The sequence below is a fragment of the Cololabis saira genome, chromosome 22, assembly GCF_033807715.1.
Source record: "Cololabis saira isolate AMF1-May2022 chromosome 22, fColSai1.1, whole genome shotgun sequence".
NCBI classification, from domain to species: domain Eukaryota; kingdom Metazoa; phylum Chordata; class Actinopteri; order Beloniformes; family Belonidae; genus Cololabis; species Cololabis saira.
The window spans coordinates 33708537-33727004 of record NC_084608.1 but is presented as its reverse complement, the minus strand read 5'-3'; the positions used below and the strand labels follow the sequence as shown (position 1 = coordinate 33727004).

At 50.0% G+C, this 18468-nt stretch overlaps 1 protein-coding gene across 1 annotated transcript; it reads right to left on the bottom strand.

The window, feature by feature from the left end:
• Nucleotides 1-809: 809 nt before the first annotated feature.
• On the bottom strand, nucleotides 810-16594 carry LOC133423139 (tomoregulin-1-like). Its single transcript, XM_061713283.1, has 10 exons — nucleotides 16005-16594; nucleotides 14280-14389; nucleotides 14066-14195; nucleotides 12529-12555; nucleotides 12328-12421; nucleotides 12085-12233; nucleotides 10434-10481; nucleotides 9715-9835; nucleotides 9435-9596; nucleotides 810-2146 (listed from the first exon to the last, which is right to left on the bottom strand). Exons 1-10 carry the CDS (start codon nucleotides 16111-16113, stop codon nucleotides 2062-2064), a joined length of 1035 nt encoding a protein of 344 aa, XP_061569267.1. The 5' UTR covers nucleotides 16114-16594; the 3' UTR covers nucleotides 810-2061.
• Between the last annotated feature and the right edge of the window lie 1874 nt (nucleotides 16595-18468).

The window sequence follows — 18468 nt, the reverse complement described above, 5'->3', positions numbered from 1 at the left end:
TCCCCCCCTCACAAAAATAAGAAAAATACAGAAACATATTTTCTCATCAACAAAACAAATTTTATTTTACAAATAACAAAATAACATATTTGAATAATTTTTCAGACAATAAAATAACATTTGAACTATTTTTCAAAATAAAATAACTGAAAAAAATCAGAAAAATGGCTCAAATATGTTATTGTTACTTTTTAAATTTTAAAATATGTTTATGTAAAATAAGCTTTGTTGATAAGAAAATAAGTTTCTCTATTTTTCTTATTTTGTGAGGGGGGATATATATTGTTTTTCGGCACTACATTGTTCTCTATAGCTGATATAACATGAATTACTCCTATGTGGGATCAATAAAGTTCTTATTTTTGCGACTGAGAAAATTAAATATATAATATTTGGTGCCCAACTGTTTCCCAAGTATATTAGTGTATGTGTGAATGAATAAATGAGACGTAAAACGTACATTTCTTTGTAGAAAGGCGCTTTATGAACATAAGTCCATTTACTTGTATTAGTTTACGGTGCCGTATTGAACATCCAATATGGCGGCGGTGTTGACGTATCGCAGCGCTCGACGGGGCGTCTACGTATATATGTATATGGTAGTGGCTACTAATAGTAGTAGTGCCCAGACCGGGAATCCAGCCCCAAGTACAAGTACTGAAAAAGAATCATATCTTTAGTTTCTTTTTGAGAGGTCCCGGGTACTTCTTGGCACTTCTGGGTACTCCTGGGTTCTTCTGGGCTCAAATGCAGTTTTAAGTTGGTAAAAGAACCAGGTCAGAGAGTATCAAGGTCAAACAGAAAGAAAGACAGACACAGCGGTTCAAAGGTCATAATTTAATTCTAGTTTAGCTACAGCACAGTCTACACACCCACTTCACTGGTTCATGCATGATGCAACATCTACGGTAAAATGCGGCCCGGTTCCCGCGGACACCACGTAGCGGGTGGTGCGCGGAGGAACCGAGGTCCTGGACCTACTGCTAAACCACAACACCAACACGGACAAAACAAATCAGAATAAAAAAGAAAGTCGACAGTCGTTTAAATTATCATCGGCGAAAAGCCGACGTTGGAATCCATTTCCGGAATGGCATCATCAGAAAATCAAGCAACAAAATAATTCTAACAACAACCTGTACATGTCGGCTCGTACCTCAGTATCTTCTCGAGCGGTAGAAAAAACAGCATTTTGGTTTTTAGGTGCATTGCGTAAAAACAAATACAAAACGCTTCACGTGACGATGACGGACGGTGATCCCGGTGGGACGCAGCCAAACACAACCGAGGACCCGCGGGGCCCCCTGGAGGTTTGAGGCCGGAGGGACTAAAGATCCCGGTACCAACCGGGACAGGCAGCAGAAGAACCAGAGTTTCACACAGATGTCTGAACTTTGGCGGAAAAACCCTCAAAACTGTCAGCGGGACTAAAAAGGAGTTAAAGCCGGCCGGGCATGTTGACTCTGACTCTGGGGGGGAGGCTCCTCCAGGTCCCACGTACCAATCAGACCTGACGTTCTCAAAATCTGTCCACAGAAAAGGAGTTAAAGGTTAAAGCCGCCAGAATTAGCTGAACTAATCTAGAGGCTCGGATTCAGATCAGAGCAGATATAGTTGGTGTTTACGACGTGAGAACAGCGTTCAGAGTCCAGAGTTACGTCTGACTGAACAGTCAAACAAAAACCGGAGAGCGACGGGCGGCTGCGTCCCACCGGGGACAACAAAGAGACAATCAGTGTGAGTCCAGCCGAGGACGGTCCGGTCCGGTGGTCCGGTCCGTTAAGATAAATAAGGTTCGTGGTCCACAGAGTCTGAGCGGACAGCAGCGGCGGACGGTGAAGACTCAAAAAACACTCAAACACGGAGGGAATCTAGAAAATAAGGCCCCTGAACTCAGATCAGGTTAGAAAAGGGAAATAAAGAGGCACCAAACGTATAAAACAGCCTCCGTCTGCAGAAACCAGAGAAGAAGAGCGAGGCTACGGCCTCCGTCTGCAGAAACCAGAGAAGAAGAGCGAGGCTACGGCCTCCGTCTGCAGAAACCAGAGAAGAAGAGCGAGGCTACATCATCCTGGAGGACGTCCCCGACGAGAAGTGGCCCAGGTGCTGCTTCTGCCGGCGGCCGCGCTTCGTCTTGCTGCACCTCCTGCAGGACAACACAGGAAGAGCACGTCAACAACTAGTGTCCACGAGGACCAGGACTACATTAATTGCATTTGCGATAATATCGCGATGTAATAAAACAAGATTTTCTAACCGCAAAGGCTGCAATTTGACCAGTCAAGTGATCTGGTCACGTGATCTGGTCACGTAATGTGCGAGTGAGCAGAGTGGTGTCGCGTAACCTAAATCTACCAATGCCTCAGTGTTAGGGCTCGGCCAGCCGGGGATTTATAAATATATGGGCTTTATAAATTTATTAAATATATGAGCGCGGAGTCGGCGTGGCGAGGAGCTGCACGCGGCGAGGAGCACGAGCCGGGCGCGCCCCGGGGGACAGTAAAGCCTGAATTATGGTTCTGCGTTAAATCGACGCAAAGCTTACGCCGTAGGGTACGGCGTAGCCTACAGCGTAGTGCGCGCGTCACCGCGTACCCTACGGCGTAAGCTCTGCGTTGAATTAACGCAGAACCATAATTCAGCCTTGAGTCGCGCTGTGAGCCTGAACCTGCAGCTCGTCAGCTCATCAGGAGGTTAAACAGCGGGCCTGCCAGTTGTTCATTGCTGGTTCGTTTTGTTAACTCTGTGAGCTTTGTTGGTTTGTTTGTTAGTTTGCTGGTGGTTTTTTCTCCCTGTGATTTTTGAGTTATTTGTGAAGAAGTTCTGAGTTCCCTGTGTGGAAGGTTTTTTGTTCCCTGTGGGAGTTTTTCTGTGTTTTTCTATTAAACTACGCCTCTTTTTGGCTAAAGTTTAACCCGGTTTTTTTGTCGTGCGATTGGGTTCAGAGAACGACCCATATTAGAATATTGTGATTTTCTGTAATGCAATTACAAAAACTAAAATGTCATACATTCTGGATTCATTACAAATCAACTGAAATATTGCAAGCCTTTTATTATTTTAATATTGCTGATCATGGCTTACAGCTTAAGAAAACTCAAATATCCTATAAAAAAAATTTGAATATTCTGGGAATCTTAATCTTAAACTGTAAACCATAATCAGCAATATTAAAATAATAAAAGGCTTGCAATATTTCAGTTGATTTGTAATGAATCCAGAATGTATGACATTTTAGTTTTTTTTTTTTTAATTGCATTACAGAAAATAAAGAACTTTATCACAATATTCAAATTTTCAGAGACAGTCCTGTACAGACGTGTGTAGACGTGTTAAAGAGGTAAAGCCACAGATTTGTTTTCTTTATTGTTGTAATCTGTGCTTTAAATAAATTTGACATTGTTTATTATAAAATAGACTCATGTATTGCTTGTCACTCACTCATCTTCTCCCGCTTTATCCGTTACCGGGTCGCGGGGGCAGCAGCCTCAGCAGGGATGCCCAGACTTCCCTCACCCCAGACACTTCCTCCAGCTCTTCCGGGGGGAGTCCGAGGCGTTCCCAGGCCAGCCGAGAGACATAGTCTCTCCAGCGTGTCCTGGGTCTTCCCCGGGGTCTCCTCCCGGTGGGACATGCCTGAAACACCTCCCTAGGGAGGCGTCCAGGAGGCATCCGGTACAGATGCCCAAGCCACCTCAGCTGACTCCTCTCAATGTGGAGTAGTAGCGGCTCGACTCCGAGCTCCTCCCGGGTGACCGAACTCCTCACCCTATCTCTAAGGGAGCGTCCAGCCACCCTGCGGAGGAAACTCATCTCGGCCGCTTGTATCCGCGATCTTGTCCTTTCGGTCACTACCCAAAGTTCATGACCATAGGTGAGGGTAGGGGCGTAGATTGACCGGTAAATCGAGAGCTTCGCCTTTCGACTCAGCTCCCTCTTTACCACGACGGTCCAGTACATCGACCGCATTACTGCGGACGCTGCACCGATCCGCCTGTCAATCTCACGCTCCATTGTTCCCTCACTCGTGAACAAGATCCCGAGATACTTAAACTCCTCCACCTGAGGCAGGACTTCTCCACCCACCCGGAGAAGGCATGCCACCCTTTTCCGGTCGAGAACCATGGCCTCGGTCTTGGAGGTGCTGATTCTCATCCCTGCCGCGTCGCACTCGGCCGCAAACCGCCCCAGCACATGCTGGAGGTCCCGGTCTGATGAAGCCAACAGGACAACATCATCTGCAAAAAGCAGAGATGAAATCCTGAGGTTCCCAAACCGGATCCCCTCTGGCCCCTGGCTGCGCCTAGAAATCCTGTCCATAAAAATTATGAACAGGACCGGTGACAAAGGGCAGCCCTGCCGGAGTCCAACATGCACCGGGAACAAGTCTGACTTACTGCCGGCAATGCGAACCAGACTCCTGCTTCGATCATACAGAGACCGGACAGCCCTTAGTAGAGGGCCCCGGACTCCGTACTCACTCAGCACCCCCCACAGAATGGCACGAGGGACACGGTCAAATGCCTTCTCCAGATCCACAAAGCACATGTAGACTGGTTGGGCAAATTCCCATGAACCCTCGAGCACCCTGCGGAGGGTATAGAGCTGGTCCAGTGTTCCACGACCGGGACGAAAACCGCATTGTTCCTCCTGAATCCGAGGTTCGACTATCGGCCGTAATCTCCTCTCCAGTACCCTGGCGTAGACTTTCCCCGGGAGGCTGAGAAGTGTGATCCCCCTGTAGTTGGAACACACTCTCCGGTCCCCCTTTTTAAACAGAGGGACCACCACCCCGGTTTGCCACCCCAGCGGTACTGTCCCCTTCCTCCATGCAATGTCGCAGAGGCGTGTCAGCCAAGACAGCCCTACGACATCCAGAGACTTGAGGTACTCAGGGCGAATCTCATCCACCCCCGGTGCCCGGCCACCGAGGAGCTTACGAACCACCTCGGTGACCTCGGCTTGGGTGATGGATGAGCACGCCTCCGAGCCCCAACCCTCTGCTTCCTCAGTGGAAGGCATGTCAGTCGGGTTAAGGAGATCCTCAAAGTATTCCTTCCACCGTCCGACAATGTCCCCAGTCGAGGTCAACAGCTCCCCACCAGCACCATAAATGGTGCCGGCAGAGTACTGCTTCCCCCTTCTGAGGCGCCGAACGGTCCTCCAGAATTTCCTCGAGGCCGACCGAAAGTCCTCCTCCATGGCCTCCCCGAACTCCTCCCAGACCCGAGTTTTTGCCTCCAAGACTGCCCGAGCCGCGGCCCGCTTGGCCTGCCGGTACCTATCTACTGCGTCAGGAGTCCCACCGGCCAACATAGCCCGGTAGGACTCCTTCTTCAGTCTGACGGCATCCTGTACTTCCGGTGTCCACCACCGGGTTCTAGGATTGCCGCCACGACAGGCACCGGAGACCTTGCGTCCACAGCTTCGAGCCGCCGCGTTGACAATGGAGGCAGAGAACATGGTCCACTCGGACTCGATGTCCCCCGCCCCCCCCGGGATCCGAGAGAAGCTCTCCCGGAGGTGGGAGTTGAAGATGTCCCTGACAGAGGGCTCAGCCAGACGTTCCCAACAGACCCTCACAATCCGTTTGGGTCTGCCCGGTCTGTCCAACCTCCTCCTCCGCCAGCGCATCCAACTCACCACCAGGTGGTGATCAGTTGACAGCTCAGCCCCTCTCTTCACCCGAGTGTCCAAGACATGCGGCCGAAGGTCAGATGAAACGACAACAAAGTCGATCATTGACCTCCGGCCTAGGGTGTCCTGGTGCCACGTGCACTGATGGACACCCTTATGCCTGAACATGGTGTTCGTGATGGACAAACTGCGACTCGCACAGAAGTCCAACAACAAAACACCACTCGGGTTCAGATCGGGGAGGCCGTTCCTCCCAATCACGCCTCTCCAGGTATCACTGTCATTGCCCACGTGAGCGTTGAAGTCCCCCAGTAGAACAATGGAGTCCCCAGTTGGAGCACTATCAAGTACTCCTCCCAGGGACTCCAAGAAGGCCGGGTACTCCCCACTGCTGTTCGGCCCGTAGGCACAAACAACAGTGAGAGACCTATCCCCGACCCGAAGGCGCAGGGAAGCGACCCTCTCGTTCACCGGGGTGAACTCCAACACATGGCGGCTGAGCTGGGGGGCTATAACCAAGCCCACACCAGCCCGCCGCCTCTCACCCTGGGCAACTCCAGAGTAGTGGAGGGTCCAGCCCCCTTCGAGGAGCTGGGTTCCAGAGCCCAAGCTATGTGTGGAGGTGAGCCCGACTATCTCTAGCCGGTATCTCTCAACCTCACGCACAAGCTCCGGCTCCTTCCCCCCCAGCGAGGTGACATTCCATGTCCCCACTGTGAGGGTTGATGTCCAGGGATTGGGTCGTCGAGGCACCCCGCCACGACTGCTACCCAGCCCACAATGCACCGGCCTGCCATGGTCCTTCCTGCGGGTGGTGGGCCTACTGGAAGGTGGACCCGCGTCGCCGTTTCGGGCTGAGCCCGGCCGGGTCCCACGGGCAAAGACCCGGCCACCAGGCGCACGCCTACGAGCCCCAACCCCAGGCCTGGCTCCAGGGCGGGGCCCCGGTGACGCCGATCCGGGCGACGTAACGGTCCTCGATTTACTTGTCATCATGATAGGCTTGTGAACCGCTCTTAGTCTGGCCCGTCACCCAGGACCTGTTTGCCATGGGAGTCCCTACCAGGGGCGAAAGTGCCCCCGACAACATAGCTCCTAGGATCACTCGGGCACACAAACCCCTCCACCACAGTAAGGTGGCGGTTCAAGGAGGGGCCACCCCTCCAAGGGTGTATTGCTTGTGTAGTAGAAAAATACATGAGAACAGGACCTGGAAAAAATAATCGCATATTAAATCGCAATCGCAATATTGAGGAAAAAAATCGCAATTAGATTATTTTCAAAAATCGTTCAGCCTTAACCAGGACACCCGTCTACAGGTGGACATGAGGACCAGAATCATTCTGGTCCCGACCTGTTTCTTTTTTCATTTTTACATTTTTTAAATTAATTCCATTGAAAAACAAAGACTTTCATTCCTAAATTTTCAGTAAAGATTCAAGATATTTCAGACGTTTGTGGGCGTTTCTGTCTTTAGTGAAGGTGATCCGCGTGAGAACCTGGTCCAGAACCCGAGGTGTCAAGTAACGAAGTACAAATACTTCGTTACCTTACTTAAGTAGAAATTTTGGTTATCTATTGTGGCAGAGTGGAGGAGCTGCAGCAACTCAGGCTGACGGGACACAAGTGTGGCCCGTCAACCTCTCCACCCTGGCAGCCTTATAAGAGGAGAAGCTGCTGCTGAGACTGGTGATCTCTCGTCTGCTGCTGGAGCTGAAGCACGTGTGTTGGTGATTGGAAATAAAAGGGTTCTGCAGTAAACTCCGTGTCCTCTCTATCCTGTCGGTCGGGCCCCGTAGCACTCGCCGTGCTACATCTATACTTCACTGGAGTAATTATTTTTCAGACGACTTTTTACTTTTACTCCTTACATTTTCACACAATTATCTGTACTTTTTACTCCTTACATTTTAAAAACAGCCTCGTTACTCTATTTCATTTCTGCCTTTAAAAAAAACTATCCAGTTAAATTGCTCCATCCGGATAGAGTGAATTTGGTTGTGGTTGTTTCAGATGTTCTTGTCCAGATTTGTTCTTACATCCGTTCCCTCAGATTCCTGCAACTAAACTTGGATGTACATTCCAATAAAGGTTAGGATAAATGATAACATGCCTCTGAAGTTTGACTTTTTGCACCATTACAATACTTATAGGCAACTAGTCATCATATCTCCTGCTCTCTGAAACACATGTTAATGCTCAATAGTACACATATATGCTTCTTTAATATATTTGCATTATAATAATGACTTGGATTTATATAGCGCCCTTCTAGGCACCCCGAGCTTTACAGAAATCATTATTCATTCGTACACATTCTCTCCAGTGGTGGTAAGCTACATTGTAGCCACAGCTGCCCTGGGGCAGACTGACGGAAGCGTGGCTGCCATATCGTGCCAAACGGCCCCTCCGACCACCACAAACATTCACACACATTCATACACATTCACACGGGGCAAGGTGGGTAAGGTGTCTTGCCCAAGGACACTACGACAGCAACTGGGACAGAGCGGGATTCGAACCGCCGACCTTCCGATCATTGGACGACCCGCTCTACCACCTGAGTTACTGCCCTCCCGCCTTATACTAAGATGCATTCATTTTCAATGGCTTTTGTCCTTAATGGCTTTTTTCCCCCTTACATTACTTTTACTTTTATACTTTAAGTAGTTTTGAACCCAGTACTTTTATACTTTTACTTGAGTAAAAGACTTGAGTTGATACTTCAACAGGAGTATTTTTAAACTCTAGTATTTCTACTTCTACCTGAGTAATGAATGTGAATACTGAAGACACCTCTGTCCAGAACCTGGACCACCAGCCTGTTCCTACGTTCTGGTTCCAGAGGGAGTGAGGGTGGCGCCCCCTGCTGGCGGAGAGGCGCCCCTGCAGCGCCTCATCTAACCCGGGTGTGTGACGGCATAGACATATACACATATACACGAGCGCTGAGCCGTACGTCAACGTCGCCGCCATATTGGATGTTCAAGACTGCGCTGTAAACTAATACAAGTAAATTGACTTATTTTCATAAAGCGCCTTTCTACAAAGAAATGTACGTTTTGCGTCTCATTTATTCATTCACACACGCACTAATATACTTGGGAAACAGTTAGGCACCAAATATAATATATTTAATTTTCTCAGATGGCAAAAATAAGAACTTTATTGATCCCACATAGGAGTAATTCATGTTAGTGCCAAAAAACAATATATATCCCCCCTCACAAAAATAAGAAAAATAGAAAAGAAAAAATTTTCTCATCAACAAAACAAATTAAAAAAATTTCCAATAACAAAATAACATATTTGAAACATTTTTCCGACAATAAAATAACTGAAAAAAATCTGAAAAATGGTTAAAATGTTATTACTTGAAAAATTTTAAATATGTTTATGTAAAATATGTTTTGTTGATGAGAAAATATGTTTCTCTATTTTTCTTATTTTTGTGAGGGGGGATATATATTGGTTTTCGGCACTACCTTGTTCTCTATAGCTGATATAACATGAATTACTCCTATGTGGGATCAATAAAGTTCTTATTTTTGCCATCTGAGAAAATTAAATATATTATATTTGGTTCCTAACTGTTTCCCAAGTATATTAGTGCGTGTGTGAATGAATAAATGAGACGTAAAACGTAAATTTCTTTGTAGAAAGGCGATTTATGAAAATAAGTCCATTTACTTGTATTAGTTTACAGCGCAGTCTTGAACATCCAATATGGCGGCGACGTTTATGTATCGCAGCAGCTCCATGGGAGGAGGAGGAGACATGTCTATGTGATGCGGTACCTGGTGAAGCACATCACCACGGCAACGATGACGGCGATCTGCACGGCCCCGATGATGGCGGCGATCAGGACGTAGTGCAGCTTCTGTCCGCTGGGGACCACGTACAGGATGTTGAAGTCCAGCAGTTGGTCGCACTGAGCGCCGCCGTACGCCGCCTCACACCTGCCGCACAGAGAGGTGGTGTCAGCCCCGTCTCCACGGCGACCGGCTCGGCCCGCACAGAGAGGTGTCAGCCCCGTCTCCACGGCGACCGGCTCGGACCGGCCCCCGCGGGTCTTACCTGCAGGTGGGAAGGTTCTGTCTCATCTCACACTGGCCGTGTTCGCAGAACTGGGCGTAGTCGGCCGGGCAGGGGGCGGGGACGTCCACAAACCCCTCCCCCTCGCCGGGGCGGGACACCGCTGGAGGACAGAAGAAGAAAGTCCTGGTTTATGACGGACCGGCGGGAGACGGAGGGAGACGGAGGGAGACGGACCAGAGGGAGACGGAGGGAGACGGACCGGAGGGAGACGGAGGGAGACGGACCGGAGGGAGACGGACCGGAGGGAGACGGAGGGAGACGGACCAGAGGGAGACGGAGGGAGACGGACCGGAGGGAGACGGAGGGAGACGGACTAGAGGGAGACGGAGGGAGACGGACCGGAGGGAGACGGAGGGAGACGGACCAGAGGGAGACGGAGGGAGACGGAGGGAGACGGACCAGAGGGAGACGGACCAGAGGGAGACGCAGGGAGACGGACCAGAGGGAGACGGACCAGAGGGAGACGGAGGGAGACGGACCAGAGGGAGACGGACCGGAGGGAGACGGACCGGAGGGAGACGGACCGGAGGGAGACGGACCGGAGGGAGACGGACCGGAGGGAGACGGACCGGAGGGAGACGGACCGGAGGGAGACGGAGGGAGACGGACTAGAGGGAGACGGACCGGAGGGAGACGGAGGGAGACGGACCAGAGGGAGACGGACCGGAGGGAGACGGAGGGAGGGAGACGGGTCTCACCGTAAACGTCCGGCTTGGTCTTCAGGCCATCGTCCTTCCTGCTCTTATCTGAAACCACAGAAAAAGAAGGGCCTCGTTAGAGCGGACCAGGACCAGGACCAGGACCGGAGTCCTGGTGGACCGGAGTCCTGGTGGACCGGAGTCCTGAACCCGGGTCACCTGGTTCTGACCCGCTCTTGTACCACACATATTCCCGCTAGCGCCGGCTGTTTCTTCTTCACGCTCCTTTTAATTCCAGACACCACAAAGTTGTTCCTGTCCGCCGGTACCGGGTCCCGGGTCCCGGGTCCCGGTCCAGCCCACAGAATCCTCATGGGGGCCTCGGGGACCCGGAGCGGTCCGGGAGACCCGAGAGCACGAGGAGCGAGGCCGAGCCGAGTTGTCAGGGGTCCAACGTAAAACCTGGTCCCAGAGGACCGTCTGGCCCGGCTCCCCCTCTACACACCACCAGGGGGCAGCAGAACCAGCCGTTACCGGGGTTACCAGCTGTTACTAGCATTACCGGGGTTACCAGCCGTTACCAGGGTTACCAGCTGTTACCGGGGTTACCAGCTGTTACTAGCATTACCGGGGTTACCAGCTGTTACTAGCATTACCGGGGTTACCAGCCGTTACCAGGGTTACCAGCTGTTACCGGGGTTACCAGCTGTTACCGGGGTTACCAGCCGTTACCAGGGTTACCAGCTGTTACCGGGGTTACCAGCTGTTACCGGATGTTACCAGCCGTTACCAGCGTTACCAGCCGTTACCGGGGTTTCTAGCTGTTAGCTATTAGCCATTACCAGCCGTTACCAGCTGTTACCAGGGTTACCAGCTGTTACCGGCCGTTACCGGGTGTTAGCAGCTGTTACCGGGGTTACCAGCTGTTACCGGGTTTACCGGGGTTACCAGCTGTTACCGGCCGTTACCGGGTGTTAGCAGCTGTTACCGGGGTTACCAGCTGTTACCGGGTTTACCAGGGTTACCAGCTGTTACCGGCCATTACCAGGGTTACCGAGGTTACCAGCTTTTACCAGCCGTTACCGGGTGTTAGCAGCTGTTACCGGGTTTACCGGGGTTACCAGCTGTTACCGGCCGTTACCGGGTGTTAGCAGCTGTTACCGGGGTTACCAGCTGTTACCGGGTTTACCAGCGTTTCTAGCTGTTACCGGCCATTACCAAGGTTACCGAGGTTACCAGCTGTTACCGGGGTTACCAGCTGTTACCAGCCGTTACCGGGGTTTCTAGCTGTTACCGGCCATTACCAGCCGTTGCCAGGGTTACCAGCGTTACCAGGGTTACCAGCTGTAACCGGCCATTACCAGGGTTACCAGCTTTTACCAGCTGTTACCAGGGTTACCAGCTGTTACCAGGATTATCAGCTGTTACCGGGGTTACCAGCCGTTACCGGAGTTATCCGGCTGTTACCAAGGTTACCAGCTTTTACCAGCCGTTACCAAGGTTACCAGCCCTTACCAGGGTTAACAGCCATTACCGGGATTACCAGCCGTTACCGGGGTTACCAGCAGCTCATAAGGCAACCGGAAGATGGAGGAGACTCGGACCAGAACCCTGAGACCAGAACCTAGAACCAGAACCCCCCCCCCTCTGTCCGTGAGGTTTGTGCTCGCTCTGAAACTCCCCAGCCGCACACCGACGGCGTTCTCGTTACCTTGGCAACGTCCCACGTGTCTGATGTCGATCTTGAGCTGCTTGAGGCAGGACGCCTCGCGGACGTGGCAGGGCGTGTCGTAGGTGACGCCGTCGCCGCCGCACACCGGGTTGTCGTTGTGGCCGTTGCACACGATGTTGCACATGCAGCTGAAACGGAGAGAACACGCCGTGAACCGTGACATCACATCCTGTCTGCTGACGGCGGCGAGGGAAGGGTCTCGTGTTTGGTGAGGGAACTCACAGCATGTCCTCCGAGTCTTCGTCACACTCGGCTCCAAACTTGCAGTTCCCACACTTGGAGGCCTTCTTGCCGCCACGGCCGGATCCTTCGTCGTCTGTGGACGCAGATCGAGGTCAGCCCCCCCAGACGGAGGTCAGCCCCCCCAGACGGAGGTCAGCCCCCCCCCCAGACTCTAGTGGTGTCACTAGTGCAGCTACTTACCTCCGTCGCCGGATCCTGAGCCCGTATCTGAGGGACAGAGAGGTTCAGCGTTAGCAGGAAACATTCCTGGTAACAGGGTTGGAGTGCTGCGTTACCGTGGCACCAGGGTGGGACTGTGTGGTTACCGTGGTGACAGGGTGGGACTGTGTGGTTACCGTGGCACCAGGGTGGGACTGTGTGGTTACCGTGGTAACAGGGTGGGACTGTGTGGTTACCGTGGTGACAGGGTTGGAGCATGTTTGGTTACCGTGGTAACAGGGTGGGACTGTGTGGTTACCGTGGTGACAGGGTTGGAGCATGTGTGGTTACCGTGGTAACAGGGTGGGACTGTGTGGTTACCGTGGTGACAGGGTTGGAGCATGTATGGTTACCGTGGTAACAGGGTGGGACTGTGTGGTTACTAGGCATGGGGCGATATACGATATTATCGTATATCGCGATTAAAAAACGGCCGCGATAACGTTATCGTGGGGTACTGTAATTATCGCCAATTTTTTTTTTTCTTTTTTTGGAAGAAAGTGTCAATTCACTCGCCCGGTTGCATATCCGGCCCAGACCGGATACGGATCCAGCTGTAGGGGCGGAGCGCCGGGCGGAAGTGAAGAATCCCCCGACGTGTGTTATTGTTGATGAGCAGGCAGAGCATTAGCACTAGCAGCTAGCGCCGAGATGGCATCAAACATGCAGTCTGACTCTGAATCAGAACTCCAAGATACTGGACAACTTCCAGACGGCGACGCCGCCGAACGGATTTGGCACTTTATTTTCACTCAATCTTTGTGTTGGCCATGCAGCTTTTGTTTTGTATACTACAGAGCAGTGCCTTTATTTTATTATTTTTCCAGAGAGCCGTACTAAGTAGCAGGCAGCCAGCCACTGTTAAAGTTTCAGAGAGTAATACAATCAGTGTGCATTTGGCTCTACTTTGTCACTTTATTTCTATTTGTCACTTATTTCTTTCGACTCTCAGGGAAGTATTTTCTTACAAAAAAATAAAGTTCAAATAAGTACCGGTACCGGTACTATAGTTTACACTTTGTAATGCATAACATTTACATTACACTATTTGTTCTCTACCTCAAGGGTCACTGTGTTGAGAATGATTTGAGAATAAATGTTCTGAAGGAACCAGTGGATCCACGGTTAGTGTTTTTCCTTGCATTTTAAGAATTTTATAAGCGACACGCTAATATCGTGATAATATCGTAATCGTGATATTTTTGTCCACTAATACCGTGATATGAAATTTTCATATCGTCCCATGCCTAGTGGTTACTGTGGTAACAGGGTTGGAGCATGTTTGGTTACCGTAGTAACAGGGTTAGAGCGTGTGGTTGCCGTGGTAACAGGGTTTGAGTGTGTGTGGTTAGCGTGTGTGTTACAGTGGTAACAGGGTTGGAGCATGTGTGGTTACCGTGGTAACAGGGTTGGAGCATGTTTGGTTACCGTGGTAACAGGGTGGGAGTGTGTGGTTACCGTGGTAACAGGGTCGGAGCATGTGCGTTACCGTGGTAACAGGGTTGGAGTGTGTGGTTACCGTGGTAACAGGGTCCCTCCGACGCCACGCTGACGGCCCGCTGCCTCCTGCAGGCGGCTCTCCGGAGGAAGCACTCGTTGTGGTACGTGTCTCCGTTGGAGCCGCACACCGGCACAAACTTCTTGTTGCACTGAAACACAGAAGACCCGGGTCACGCCCTGCGGGGCGGGTTGGGGCGAGCGTGCATGTGTGTGCGTGCACGTGCCTGACTCACGTGGAACTGACAGACGCACTTGATGTCGGCGCCGCTCTCGCGGCAGCTTCCCCCGAAGCGGCAGGTCCCCGCGTCGCAGACGCGCAGGTCGCTCTTCTTCTCCGACAGGTCTGGAAGGAGGAGGCGGAGCGTCAGGGAGGAGCGCCGAGCATGCTGGGAGATCAGCAAGCCGACGCCGGCCCGACCACGGTGCACGTGCAGGCTGAGCACAGCCACGCCCCTCGCAGACAGCTGACAGCAAGTTGACCAATCAGAAGACGGGACCTTTAATAGGGTCTTAAATCCCATTTTCCTAAAAAAAGGCCTTTAAATGCCTTAATTTGTGTTAAATCTCAATCCAAGGTTCTTAATTTTAGAGGGAAAGTATCCAGTCATTTAAAAGTTTTCAGCGCTGCTTTTCCTGGTTTTGACTAAATATTTAGGAGAAATTATTAACAAAAGAGTAGAAACGTACACAATAAACTCTGATATTGTATTTGCTTTAATCTACTCAATTTCATTGTAGTCTTTGTTTGGAGCCTGAACTTTTTTTTGACTATTTAGTGGCGTTGTGAAGCTTAAAATTTATTACGCATTTAATGATTTACGGTTTTTAACATAGCGAATGTATGATTCAGGCTGGTTTTCCATTATTTCAGTGGGTTGTACGTCACGTTTGGGCTGGAACCTGTCAGATCTGGCAACCCCGACTTCAGCGCTGGATTTCTTAGTGACTTGTCTTTTTGGTCTTAAATTTAGTTTTAAAATGGTATTAAAAGGTCTTAAATTTAACTCGGTCAAACCTATAGACGCCCTGTAGTTACTTCTGATACTTTTCTTTGTTGTTGAGGTATGATGGGTGTGAACCTGTGTATCCTAGGTTACAGGTGACCATGTGATGTCCACCTAAAGCACCTCGGTGATCCAGAGTCCCCCGACTCCTGGATCAGGTTTAAACCTGATCCAGGAGTCGGGGGACTCTGAGTCGCGGTTCCGTAGTCTCCAGAACCGGGGGAAAGAAACCACCGCTTCTCTAGGACCGTCGCTTGTGTCTGTTTCTCCTGGCATTGTGTGAACGCTGACTGAGATTTAAAAATACGATGGACCCGGCTACACACACACACACACACACACACACACACACACACACACACACACACACACACACACACACACATACATACAACCCCGCCCTGTTCCAGCCTGTAATTAACTTGAGAAAAGAGCTTAAAGTGAGGAGTGCCCCCCCCACACACACACTCACACACACTCCAGCAGGACAAACATCTGTTCAGCCGCTGCACACAGGTGTCCTTGTTAACCTTCCCGTTGCCACGACAACCGAGACCAGAGCGACTACCGGACCCTCCGAATCACCCTACAGGTGCACCTTGGTGTCGTCCTGCCGCGGTCGCCATGACGACGGAGGCAACAAGGATGTGTCAGAGGCCTCTCTGACCCGAGGCCTCACCTGAGCTCACCTGAGATTTCTTCAGAATCTGAAGAAATCTCTGTGGGCCGGGTCCAGGCCGAGCTCACCTGAGCACAGGTGAGCTCGGCCTGGACCCGGCCCACAGAGATTTCTTCAGATTCTAACACTGTCACGTCATCAAAGTTTTCCCCCACTTCCCACTCTCGAACGTTGTTTTTTGGGGGGGTTTCTGACCGAGTCACGTGACTGGTCGCCAATCACGCTTAATTACTCGCGGGACGTCCCTCCAGGTGAGGTCCCGTCCCGGGACTCACCGGGGCAGTCGGCGGCCTTGCCGGGGCCGCAGTCCGAGCTCCGCACGGCGGGGGGCGGCAGCAGCACCAGCAGGCAGCAGAACCAGGAGAACCGGACCACCGGAGCCATGGCGGGGCTGGGGGGGGGTGGAGGTAACAAAGAGAGATGAACACCAGGGAGAAGCTGGATCCTCAACGCGGACTAGTCAGGTGCTGCGGCCGGAAAGCCCCTCAGACCCCCGGTGTTCCCCCGGTTGTCCCCCGGTTATCCCCCGGTGGCTTCGGGACCACAGCGGCCGCAGAGAGATGCTTGAGGAGCGGCGGAGCTGCAACAAAGCAGGGCCCGGGGCTCCGGGCGGCGACCCCCACACCTCCTCACTGCCCGGACTCAGCCTCCATCCCCCGCTGCCTCGCTCCCCGCCGCCGGGAGACTCTCCTCGGATCCGGCTGCAGCTCCGCGGCGATGGCCGGGAAGCAGGACGGGGACTGTGGCTGGCTCGGACCGGGACGGCTGCTGCTGCTGCCGCTGCTGCTTTTTCCTCCTTTTTCCTCCTCCTGTTCTTTCTCCACTGAATCGCATCAACAAAGGCCCGGACCACGTGACCCGCCGAGACCACTCCCACACACACACACACACACACACACACACACACACACACACACACACACACACACACACACACACACACACACACACACACACACACACACACACATATCCCTGCATGCTTTGCAGCGGATCCCATTCAAACACGCACCGACCAGAACATGACAGCTGGACCGGCTGCTGGATCCTGTGGTCCAGCTGCTGGTAGTAATAATAATAATGATAATAATAATATTATTATTATTATTATTATTATTATTAATAATAATAATTGTTATTATTACCTAGCTCTGGGGGGGGGCAGCAGTCGGTTTGAATATAATAATAATAATAATAATAATTATAATTATTATTATTATTATTATTATTAATAATGATAATAATAATTATTAATTATTAATTTAGTTCACGCAACGCCAGGAGAAAATAATAATTAATTATTATTGATTTAGTTCACACAACGCCAGGAGAAAATAATAATTAATTATTATTAATAATACATATTATTATTATTTTATTATCATTAATAATATGAATTATTATTATTATTAATGATGATAATAATAATAATATTTAGTATTAATAATAATTAATTATTGGCACTGGGGAGCAAAAGTGTGGGGTCTCCTCTCTCTTTTTTCATGAGTATAATTGTGCCCAGAAGAAGGCGTTTAGATACACATTTGTACATGTACATTGTACATTTAACATGTTTAAACTTAACACATGTTGAATTAAACTGTGAAATAATAATAATAATAATGTTTTTCAACTCTCCTCAGGATCCCCGCCATGATGAAAACTGTAAGTTCAGTATTCACTTCAATCAATAATGTTACGTCCTCTAAATATTCTTCATGACGTATTAGTAGAAACTATACCTTAAAGATTCCTCTTGTTGTTGTTGTTGTTGTACCAGCGGCACCAACCTGCCTTTCATGAGCAGGAAGACAGAGACAGCAGATCACGGGTCGATCCCCATTATTGATACCGATAACTGAGTTCAATCATTCTGACTTTCACGGAGAACATTGACGTTATCTATTTAATGGTTTTATCTTTTGACATGATTGTATATATGTGACCTTATATAAAGTAGTTGTTTACTGATTTAATCAGATTTGTATTTTTTTATACTTGGAAGTTTAATTATTTGCACTGCACTTTTGTAATAAGCGTTTATTTTTTATTTACTATAATATAAAACATTTTTAAGCTGAGCCGGCGGACGGCGGCCAGCAGAGGGCGCCACCCGCCTGCAGAACCAGTCCTGGGGGGGCATGACAACTGTGAGGGGGGGGGTTCCTGTGAGTCTCGGTTCTGGTTCTGGTTCTGGTTCTGGTTCTGGTTCTGGTTCTGGTACCCCCTTACCGGCAGTGCTTTAAGTGGACAAAAATAAGTGCCGGTACTCCCCTTATTCAACTGATGTCAGGTAAATTAGGCGGTGGGTAACAGCAGATGATTAAGTGATATATTTAAATACTAGGACATTATCCTGATTTTTAAAAAGAAAATTGTTTTATTGAATTTTCCAAACAAATTATGTGTACACAAGAAAACGCTCACATTCACTGGTAGACAGTACTTGAGTTGTAAAAAAAAAGTCAGGGGGGATGGTGGATTTTATCATATGGGGACAGATAATTTGTGCTGATTACAAATATTATAATATATTACAAATAATAGCAGTGACCAAAACACCTGCAGAAATACTGCAGGAATGACATAGCAGCAGTTAAATGCAGCCTTCTGTAAGCTTTAAATATCCACTGGGCTTACATCAAATACATCAAAACACAACAATAAAAAACACTTTTCTGAACTTATCAATATGACTCTGTCCTTGACAGGATAAGTAACATGGATCACTGCAAAAAC

Coding starts and splice junctions, on each gene's coding strand:
- LOC133423139 (XM_061713283.1), bottom strand. CDS start 16,113: ATGGCTCCGGTGGTCCGGTTCTCCTGGTTCTGCTGCCTGCTGGTGCTG. Junction 12,556..14,065: donor GGAGGGACCCTGTTACCACG/GTAACCACACAC, acceptor TCTGTCCCTCAG/ATACGGGCTCAGGATCCGGC. Junction 12,234..12,327: donor GAAGACTCGGAGGACATGCT/GTGAGTTCCCTC, acceptor TCTCCGTTTCAG/CTGCATGTGCAACATCGTGT.